The sequence below is a fragment of the Echeneis naucrates genome, chromosome 22 (assembly GCF_900963305.1).
Source record: "Echeneis naucrates chromosome 22, fEcheNa1.1, whole genome shotgun sequence".
Lineage (NCBI taxonomy): Eukaryota > Metazoa > Chordata > Actinopteri > Carangiformes > Echeneidae > Echeneis > Echeneis naucrates.
In genome coordinates, this window is record NC_042532.1 from 12,461,559 (window position 1) to 12,472,087 (window position 10,529).

The following is a 10,529-nucleotide window of genomic DNA, read 5'->3' on the forward strand; positions in this document are numbered from 1 at the left end:
GAGGTGATTCAGTTGAAGTAGTTTGAAGTTTTAACTTCAGCGTAAAGGCTGAGGTGTTGGATTCTGAATGCCTGAAGAGGAGGTCCTGTTTAAATTTTAAAGATGGGATGTTTTACACTTGATCTTCATACCATTTGGGTTGTGGCCTAATTGTGAGTTAAAAGGTATTAATTCGACATTAAACACAGGTTTCATAGTATCCAGAGACTGGGGGAGATGCATTATACCACGTACACTTCAGTGAGTGTCCGTATTTAGGAAAAACTCTAAACAAGAAACAGTTAAAAGGTGGAACATGAACAACTTGTCCATGATCAGTCCAGCCACGGACAAGTTTCCCTCTCCTGTTCTGATGCCCGTGTTTGTATGTGTTGGCGTCTTTATGTGTCTGAATGTGTATGCAAGAGCTGCTCAAACTGACGAGTAAGAGAGGACAGTCTTATCCAGCTCTCCAGTGTTGACAGTATTACTAATCCCCTCCACCTGCTCAAACACCCACCCCAAAAAACACATCCCTCCCCCTCTTCCATGTGCCCGTGCTGGGAGTCCCTGGGGCCAGGCTGCGCCTCTGCCTTCGTCTCCACACCAGTTATCGTCGCTGGCCCAGCTCCTCTCCCCCAACCCCTTCCTGCACGGCGTACATTAATCGCTGCAAAAACAAATAGTTTTCAAATGTTTAGAAAAGCCCCACTGTTTGCATCAGGGCCTAACAAAATAATTTTTACAAGCTATCCAGTTGTGATTAGGGCTGAGAGAATTGAATTTATGTGGCATTGATAATATTAATATTAACCTAATTAATTATGTTGTTTGAACTCTCACAGCACTGTGTGTACCTTCTACACAACACTAACCAGCCGAAGCTGGAACTGAGCTCTCAGGCGTCTCTATCTCGCCAGCTCTGCCCCAGTCCATGACTACTGCACACAATTCATCAACTCCTAGATATCTAATCCCCTCTGGCTCCGCTCACTTCCTGAAGTCTAAGAAATAACTTTACTCTAGTGGCAAGAATTCCCATGAATACTTGATGACTTCTATAGAAAGGAAGACTGTTTCATCTCACTTTGAAAATGACATTCGAAAACTCGAGTAACTTTTAATTCATAGCTCCGCATCTACGCAGGAGAGTCAAAAGAGGGACAAAAACAAAATGCAATGCCTTTTTAATGAATCACTAATTAAGGTAAACAGCAGTACAGTGGGAGCAGCTTTGAGCAAGAGACAGTTTCAGGCATGAAGGACATGATCTGTCTCTCTGTGAACCTCCAATAAGCCCTGTGTGAAGAAGTCCCCTCTAGTTTGTTTCCTTAATCAGCAGAGGTCAACATTTCAATGTCTCCTGACCCAGAAACACTGCATATCCTAGCAGCAGTGCCTTTGGCCTGTGTGCACTGCTGGATGAGCTAGTGTTGATCTGTGCAATTACGGTGACAGATACTCAGTGACCCATCACACCAGTCATCTGAGTTTAAGAGGAGACCACCCAAATCTCCAGAGAGGATCTAAGACCTGTTAATAGTTCAAATCGCAGTTCTCTGTGATGGTCTCTTGACCTTTACTTTGTGCTAAGGGCTCAGAGCTTAGAGAGGTGGTCATGTGTCTCTCTTAGTCAGACAGAGCTCTGTCTCATGCTTGGTCAGTCTGTCTCTGTTCTCTACAGTTCTTTACAAAGTAAAGCCATTTTCCAAAGACAGTGCTACTGCAGGTTGTTTGATAGTTGACAGTCTTCCCCTACAGCAGCTTTAGCATCTATTCTTGAGCACATTGGCAGCCACAGAATTGATATATTTGGCAAAAATCACAAAAAGAAAAATCCTTTCATGAGCACTGAATTCAATGCTTGATTTACTTATATATCAGAAATTGTAGCCTTGTGGCTTGATGTTGGATTAGTATTTAAAAACAAATTAAATCTTAAGTCAATAGATATTTAAATTTCTTCGGCTTGGAGAAATAAATTGGTAAAATGCACATGTCCCACATTCAAGGAGCAGTGGCCTTTGTCTCCATGATAATACAAAGCAATCCCGGTAAAGTCTGTTTGCTGGGTGGCCAGACCAATGCATTCACGGATACAGGGAGGGGTTTCTTCAAGGTGCATTATCTCATCAAAGTATAGGTTACTGGACGGAGGGCAGCGGAGCGAGTCTTTCACTAACTGAAATGTCGGCCCAGTCTGGCTGAACGGTAGTCCACTCGGAGCTGGACGAAGGCGTGCAGGAGGTTCCGGTCCAGATTGGTGAGCTGTTCACCTGAACAGACCTGCTTTAGGTTGTCAGGGGCAACCACAAGGAGGTTACAGAGGGCGTGGAGTGTGTCAAAGAGCTGCAGCACCAGAGGGACCTGTATCACAGAGTCACAATAACACAAACTTCAAGTTACTACAAGTAAAAATGCAAATCTTTCATGGCTATGACTGTAAAAGACAAATCTTGCTTTCTTTTCCAATTGTAGCCATGGGCACAAAAAAGACAAGTAAAATGTCCCTCAATATATGTTATAGCAACCTCTCTGCCCTAGGTAACAGCAAAACATGTTTTTGCCACCCCTCTGACATTTAGATGAGTGCTGAGAGGATTACTTGTTTAACTGACTAGTTGAAATGTAGAATTAAAAAAAAAAAAAAAGACTGATCATTTTAAGTAATTTACCAAATTCAAATATCAAATATCTGTGGATTCCATGTTCCATCATTTATAGCTTTACCATATCATATAATTACAAAAATAAAACAATTAAAAAAATCAGCTGCCACTAAAGAACAGTTTGGGTCTGGAAATTTGCAATGTAATTTGCCCTTATTATTCTTTTCGAATATTAGTTAATTACAGAATGATTTTAGAATGATTTTTTTAGCTGTCCTTATTAGCAAAGGCTCAAAAACATTTATCTGGCTTGACTGGCCAGTTTATTTAATAACAAACACAGGAAAGAGCCATTGCAGGAACAGTTATGTTTTGCCCTGTGACCACTCTATCCTGGACCTATGCCCCCCCCACTCACCCTGAAGTCCTTGGCGCAGCGTCGGTATTCAGCCACGTCGCAGATGGCCAGCATGCCTCCCATTGAGCTGTAGCTGTACTGCTGTAGGTGCTCATGGATGAGCCGGTGGAAACGCACGCCCAACTCCGTCAGCACTGTGTCCACATTTTTGCCATCCATGGACTTTCGCACATGCTCCACCTGCCGACTGACGTATGTGCAGACCTTGGAGCAAGCCTGCCGGGTAAGAATGCACACAGGGAAACACGTAGATCATGACAAAACAACCGACAGACACCAGAGGCCAATTCAGAAACTTTCTCTGTTTAGTTTAAGAGCATGTGTACAAGCAATGATTTGCAAGTTGCAAATGCTAATTTGTTTTGTTTTGCATATAAACTCCAAGGCATAGGCCTTGTGTGCCTTACTGTAGTGTACTGGATCATGACATTGTTCTCATCTTCAGGCCTGAAGTCAGTCTTCTTCTGCTCTGTTGCCAAGATGTGCCTCATTTGCCCCACCATGCAATTTAGTGTTCTGTGTTAAGAAAATGTATAATCATGTCTTGTTTTAACATTTTACGAAACTTAGTTTGCGACCTGTACAAACATACTGACCTGTCTATTCCTGTATCCAGTTTCACTTCCATCTGTTCAATCACTTCTTTTTTCTTGTGCAGGCATTCTGCCAATTTTGGAGATGAGCTGGGAAGCGATTTTAAAATGATACAATCAATTGAGAGGACAGCCTTTTATCTAAAAATGACATATCCATCAGAGACAGGAGAAAATAGATCACTAAATGCTGTAATTTAAACCTTTAACTGACCTTATTAGTGGCATTAGCTGGTCATTAAACTGCTTGTCAAATAAGTGGAAGATAGAGTTTGCCTGTTGAACAACATCCAAGAAGTACAAATTGGCATTCTTGGCATCTGCTGAAGGAATTGCTGCAGATGAAAGAGAGAGACAGAATGTATCTGGACCATAGACCAAAGGTAGCTTAAAGGATAAATCAATTGTTTGACATAATAGAAATATAATGCGTGACATTGAGATACTCATTTACAGTAATGCTGTGCTTTCTGTCTCTGTCATAGCGGAGAAAATAAACAAGCCATGGTGACATCAGTAAAGCATTCCTTTAAGCAGAATTTGCATTATGAATCAACAAGTGGAAGATACAAACATGTTTTGTTGCACTGCAGATGGTAAGCTGACTCCATATTATACAGCGAAAAAGAGAATGCCCAAGACACAAGCTTCCTTTTCAGCTTAATTGTGAATTTGTTAATCCGTTAGTTATAGCTTTTAATGGTGTCCATAGCAACAAACTTCATCTTGTACCTGTCAAATTGGGTTAAAAGGCTATAGAAAGTGGTAGACACGTGTAATTTACTGTCATGTGGTCAGCATCAAAGGCAAAACAACTGTGGTCACATCACTGATTTGGGTGTGGCCTGAAGGAAATTGAGATGGGTTTAACTTGTAAGCTGCATTGTCAAGTTAATCTGCTACAGCAGGTAGACAAGGCTCTGGTATTTCAAAAACGCACAATTTGTGTATTATTTGGTCATGCTGCAGTTAAACTATTTAATTCTATCGGTCCAATACTTCCTTTTTTTTATATGTTCTGTGCTCTGTTCAGTCTGTTTGAATGAAGCATTGTTAGTTTAATTTGCCTCATGTTTGGGGGTGGGCCAAATCTGGTCATTGCAAAGAAAGCATAGCAAGGTTGATGTGCGTTTGATCGGCTGTACCTGAGAGGCCGATCTCCAGGGCGTAGTCAATGTGTTCCACACACAGATGGTCAACCAGCAGCAGGAAAATTGAAAAGGCGTTCTTGGGCAGGTCAGAAGGATCTGAAAGCTGTATTACACACAAAAAAGGGGGCAGAAATTTAGATAAATTAAGATCCAAAAGGCTTCGTTACAACTTGCTTCAAAGCTAACAATGCTGAGTGGCCTAACCCTGTGGCATCTTTCAAAGGCATGGCGCGTCTCCTGCAGCAGGTTAACAACCAGCTCTGGGGAAAGGAAGGTCTCGCCATGAGTGTCAATGCTTGGGCCCAGGGGGAGGTTGGTGCGCTGTCTGATACGCTCCTTCAGATCTTGAATACTGTAGAAGGATGGAGATTAGGATTATGTTTACGCATTGGATTCCATTTTTGTGGAAATTCCTAATTCTTCTGATTTTTAATAATCCTCATTTGTCACTTTGTGAAAGCCTTGAGGTCTTACCTGCCAGTGCCAATTGGGCGTTTTTGATGGTTCTTGGAGTCATAGTATCGCTGCAGAATCATAGCACCTCGAGTACGAAGGTATTCCCTCTCCATGCCAATGTAACTCTCCAGGTAGGAGGAGAAAATGCTCTTTATCAGCTTGGACAGGAAAGTGTGCTTGTCTGACCCCAGGTTGAACTCTGTTAGCTTGGTGGCCAATGCTGTTGTCCTGGTAAATGTGTAAAAAAGTCTGTTTTATAATAATGAAAACATAAAGATGTTTTCACAGGATGTGAATTAAAGGAAGGGAAGAAGTTGGTTACCTGGTGTAAAGGTCATAAAGATTCTTGAGGTACTGTTCCACATCAGAGTGCCTAGTCCCATCCAGTTTTTCTTTGACGTGGGCCTGCAGACACAAAGCCACTCAAATATAACATGACAGATGAGGCACATCTGCAAAACACTGAGCAAATGCATTAGAAATACCTGTAATTTGTTCTCAAAGATGTTCTGGATGAGTTTGGCCATTACTGTCTCTGGGCTACTGAAGACCTCGCCCACTTGCTTATTGACTCTCTGGCAGAGGATTGCAGTGTCCTCAAACACATCATTTCTCAGGTAGGCACCCTTCGGAGACAAAAAGATTGAATTAAGAGACTGTGGATCATACCATCCGTCAAAAAATTTAATGTAATGTACAAGAGGTAGTTTTTACACTCACTTCCTGGCACTGCTTGATGTAGACATCCACACAATGTGCATAGCCCTTGTGTGAAAAGAGACAGGATTTACTTTTAACTGGAAAGGCTCTAATGCAGTACATCAGGTATAAATCAAGTGATGGTTTCAATTATCAGTCTCAACACAACAAAAGACTAAATAAGAAGGATTCTTCTAAGTCACCTTGAAATGTAGCAGAACTGCCGCAACCTCCCGCATACGTCCAATTTCACCCCTGCGCTGGGCAGCAGTGAATTCCTGGATTAACTGCCGCTCCAGGTCATGGTACTTACCTGCAGAGAAACAAAGAAACACAAATAAATGCAAAAACTCTATTACCAGTTGTATCTAACTTTTATTGTGCTTTTAAAGAAAGAAAGAAAGAAGAACTTTTTTGTGCAGATTACAGCGTGGGATGAGTTTTGTCACAAACTTACTAGCGATTTTGGCCTTGACATCAGCAAATCTATCAAAAACACAAAAGAAAAACAAACACAAATCTCACTATTACTACTACATAACACATCCTAATATTAATGTTAAAAGTTACAGTACATTTTCCTCTACAAAACATATTGACACTGAAATGAAATGCTTAAATGCTTTCTGTGGTGAGCACAAACTCTGAGGAATAGTTGACATCCCTAATACACCACCTTCTCCTTGTTAGACAGTGCTCTTGTCTAAAGCTGCCTCCAGGATGCCTGACTCACCTGTCGAATGGCAGCTCCTGGGCAATGAGATGCAGCTTCTGAATAATATCAGCAGCCTCCTTAATCTGAAGGAGAGAGCGTATGTGTAAATGTGAGTGTGTGTGTGTGTGTCAGACAAAGAAAAAGAGATGTCAGGTGAGGGAAGAAGAGAGAGCCCTAGAAGACCCATGAGAGGTGGACATCCAGACAGAAAGTGGGCAGGCCACCGGCAGTGTCTCCACTTGGGGGATCATCATCTTAGAGAAGCCCTCCTCCACCTCCCCGCGTTGGACAGGGAGCTGATAACAGACCGGCTGTGCTCACCTGGGCATCAGCAGCAGCAACAGCAGCAGTCCTGACTTAGCAGCACATCCAACTCTTTATTGGCATGCCTTTTCTGAATGGGCTATAATCCCACAGGAGTCTAAATCGCCTTCAATAATCTGTCCGGCCAGGGATATCTGTATAAAAAAAAGAGGACCCTGTTGGGACCCTCCTCCCCCCACCTCCTCCTAACATACACACTAGCTGAAAAAGCCCCAGACCTTCGAAAGGCCCGCCGTCCGCAACTCCTCTGTTCCCGCAGATGCCTGCCTCAGCTAACATCATTACTCTGCTCCCGTGAGGAGGATCCAGCCTTTCTGCTCGGCGAAGGTTTTCTAAGTATCTGTCCCCCAGCTAAGATTAGCTAAATCCCATGTAAGTAATGTAGCCGTCTCCCTGCAGTCAGGGTTTAGCAGCACTTGTCTCCACGCTGGCGGCCCAGCCCTCCCTTTCAGAAGGATTAGCAAAGCCACCCCCCTTCAGCTATTCACTTGCAGCTTTCCTCTTTCTCCCTCGTCTGGAGGTATGCTCAGGAAGAGGAATCTGGCCAGATATTTCTGCATGCCTCTCAAGAAAACTAGCTCCATCTCCAGCTCTCGTCTCTGGGATTGACCTCGAGACTCACTGCTCTGCATCCGGTAATGACATTCCTACTAACAAGAATTAATCTAAAGCATTCCAATTTCTTGTTGTCACCTACAAAAAAAATCCAACTTTCAGGGGTCACTTGTCTGAGATCAACATGGCCTCTGTGTAGGCAGGAACTTTGCCAAATTGTGCCCCTCATCTCCCGGCATCCATGTTATTGCCGCCCTGACATGTACCATCATGCCACAAACCCTTTGCTGGAATAATGCGACACAAAGCTGAGGACCAACTAAATTCTTGCTCTCAGACAACCTACTGTAAATGCAATTAGGGTTGACATGAGCATGTTGACATCCGTGTGAGTCAATCAGCCAGCTATTGTCAGACAGCAAATGACAGTTTATTAATCCAAATTAGCCGAGGGATCCAACTAAAGGGATAAACTTGACAAATTAATATGGATGGTTTACCTCCTAATCCTGTTCATTCTCACCTCCAGCAGTATCACAGCATGGCTCCTCGTCAATGGTCACACATGCACACCTCCACTTAAGTGAATCGAACACATACTCACCTTGTCTGGGTTGTTGAAGACATCACTACGTAGTTCTCCGTCCAAGAACTCGTTGAAATAGGTCATCAGACGCTGAGCCTCCACAGCTCTCTGCCGGGGTGTGTTGACCCCCTCCAGCTGGTCGCCAAGGTGACAAACCTTCGTGGCTACGTAGCTAATATGCTCATCAAGCTCTTGGAAATGCTGAAAGGCCACCTGAATTGACAAAGCAGAGTGGTATGGTCAAGCAAGGAGGAGGAAATGTTGTGCTATCGATGTGACTGATGCGATTGATTCAGTTTAACCATATGACAAACCTGGTTGCTTCTCTGCAGGTCTTGAACCTTGTGGGCAAACTCCTTGGCCTCACGATGACACTGATGCTCAAGCTTTTCTACTCGCCGCTGGATCCTCTCATCTAGTTGCTTCAGTTCTTCTATGTGGTTCTCAAACTCTTCCAACAGCCTAACACGGGGTAAAGAAGGTATCTAGATGGAATAAGTCCTCAATAATCATCAGGTAAAAACACAGAAATATTGCTCTTACTCAGAAATAATTGCAGACCTCAAGGTTAAATCTGTCCCACTGACCTCACAGTTATAGTTAATAGATACAAAATAGCACTGGATGCTTAATTCTTGGGTGCCCAGACTTAAGGAGCTCTGGGAACTAGCAGCTTCGTCAGCTGCATTTTAAGTGTCATCAGGACTGCAGAGCAAATGTTCTAAGTCAGCACCACATTTCACAGAGTAGGAAACATCCCGAAATGATGAGTGTATAATCTCTCGACTAATTCTGTCAGCAGTGGTTACAGCTTAAAGACATCTCCCATCCCTTCCCAATAGACACTCATTCCCTGGCTGGTGACTCACAGTATGGTGGCCTCCACAGATATGTTGTCTCTGACTCCTCGCTAAGAGCTTTCGAGGAGGTGGTGGCAACAGTTTTATGAAGGCAGAAGATAAGGCAGGATGGATATACAGTACAGTTAAACTGTTATTGCAGTTTTGCTTATGAGACGTAACTTGGTTCCTAAGTGTAAACACAACAACAAGCAGCGAAAACACTGGAAAGAAAAATCTCAGACATTTTGAGGTTTTCTCCAACCCAACCATAAGAACATTAAAAGAGCAAAGAGTAGACCAAGATGAGCTGACATAGTTTCACTCCAAGTATTTAGCAAGTTCATACTGACAGCGGTAAATGAAGAAATTATTTACATTAAAATATTTTTACTTTTACAACAAGAATTTGGGGTTTTTTTAAAAACCAAATTAGGGGGACATTAAATTATCAGAAGTTACCAATAAGTACGATACAATATTAATAAAAAATAATGTGGACACAGCATTTTCTCCTTGGACTACTTAATAATATTTGTAGAGATAAATATTATCTTTCTTATTAGCGTGACACGATCTAATCGGCATTGCTTAACCTCAAGGAAGAAATCTGAGGCCTGATATATATATCATGGAAGAGGCCATGATGACAGTAAGCAGTATGAAGGTGTTTTCTTGTTATGGAAAAGATTAGAGTGGCCTGGACATGAGTTAAATTCACACACAAGACAAGAATGTTCAACTGGCAAAAAGGCATTGTAACAGAAAAAAAAAAAAGCTGTTTGCTGGTGATTTCAGTAAAAGTTTAGTAAAACTTTGACATTGAACTGAGCTTCTGTCTTGCATCCATCAGCTGCACCGGTGCTGCTGATATTAGATCTTATTTATAAGAACTCCCTGCTGTACCTTTTGGGGTCAAACGCCTCAGCTCCTCCTTTGGAGCCTCCTCCAGGAGTCCTCCACGCCAACCTTTCAATGTACTCATCAGCGTCAAAGGGCTCCTGGGGGAGAGAAAGTCATTAATGTGCTGGTGGTTAACTCTAAATACGATCAGCAAAACATTTCAGGCCATAAAACGCACACACAGCCTGGGGGATCTGACGAAGCGTTAACGGTACAAACGCACACTGACAGCTAATTACATTAGCACTTCTTACATTTATAAAACTCTATGAAATGAAATGTACTCGTCCTACTTTCTTCCTATTTTTCGATTGCATGAAGCCAACATTTCGCTCACTGTTTGAGTCATTATTAATCCTTAGTTACACACTGAGTGATGAGATAAAGATGGTACCGTTAAGCTGCCGTAAACGACAGTTAGCGAACTAGCTAGCTAACACAGCTCCGGTCGTTTTACCTCGAACAGCTGGGCAGTCGTCGCCATGTTCAAGAATCGGCCGGTAGCCAAGTGAAATGCAAATCAGGAGAAGGGGCTGGGAGTCGGCAGTGCTGTCGGCTTCCACATCGATTTGCTGATTTGGTGCAGTTTCGCCCTTTGTTGACAGATAGCTGGTTTTCAGTCCTGCTTCCTGTATGGGAGAGTAGGGTGGGACATCTGCTTGCGAGTGCGCATGCGCGTACGGCGGCTGATTGGTGATTGCT

The 10,529-nt window shown here is 42.9% G+C and overlaps 1 protein-coding gene across 1 annotated transcript; it reads right to left on the reverse strand.

Annotated features, from left to right (window-relative positions):
- Window positions 1-1,149: 1,149 nt before the first annotated feature.
- Window positions 1,150-10,468, reverse strand: exoc5 (exocyst complex component 5). Its single transcript, XM_029494453.1, has 18 exons — window positions 10,285-10,468; window positions 9,831-9,925; window positions 8,400-8,547; window positions 8,104-8,298; window positions 6,639-6,703; window positions 6,363-6,391; window positions 6,109-6,218; window positions 5,927-5,971; window positions 5,692-5,832; window positions 5,529-5,611; window positions 5,225-5,434; window positions 4,955-5,102; window positions 4,745-4,853; window positions 3,814-3,934; window positions 3,603-3,689; window positions 3,414-3,522; window positions 3,007-3,222; window positions 1,150-2,346 (listed from the first exon to the last, which is right to left on the reverse strand). Exons 1-18 carry the CDS (start codon window positions 10,309-10,311, stop codon window positions 2,158-2,160), a joined length of 2,127 nt encoding a protein of 708 aa, XP_029350313.1. The 5' UTR covers window positions 10,312-10,468; the 3' UTR covers window positions 1,150-2,157.
- Between the last annotated feature and the right edge of the window lie 61 nt (window positions 10,469-10,529).

Bases quoted from the DNA above. Each gene is read 5' to 3' on its own strand.
- exoc5 (XM_029494453.1), bottom strand. From the start codon at position 10,311: ATGGCGACGACTGCCCAGCTGTTCGAG. The intron at 5,103-5,224 runs GTAAGACCTCAA...ATCCTTCTACAG, and splicing joins CGCCCAATTGGCACTGGCAG to TATTCAAGATCTGAAGGAGC. The intron at 3,690-3,813 runs GTCAGTTAAAGG...ATCGCTTCCCAG, and splicing joins CAGCTAATGCCACTAATAAG to CTCATCTCCAAAATTGGCAG.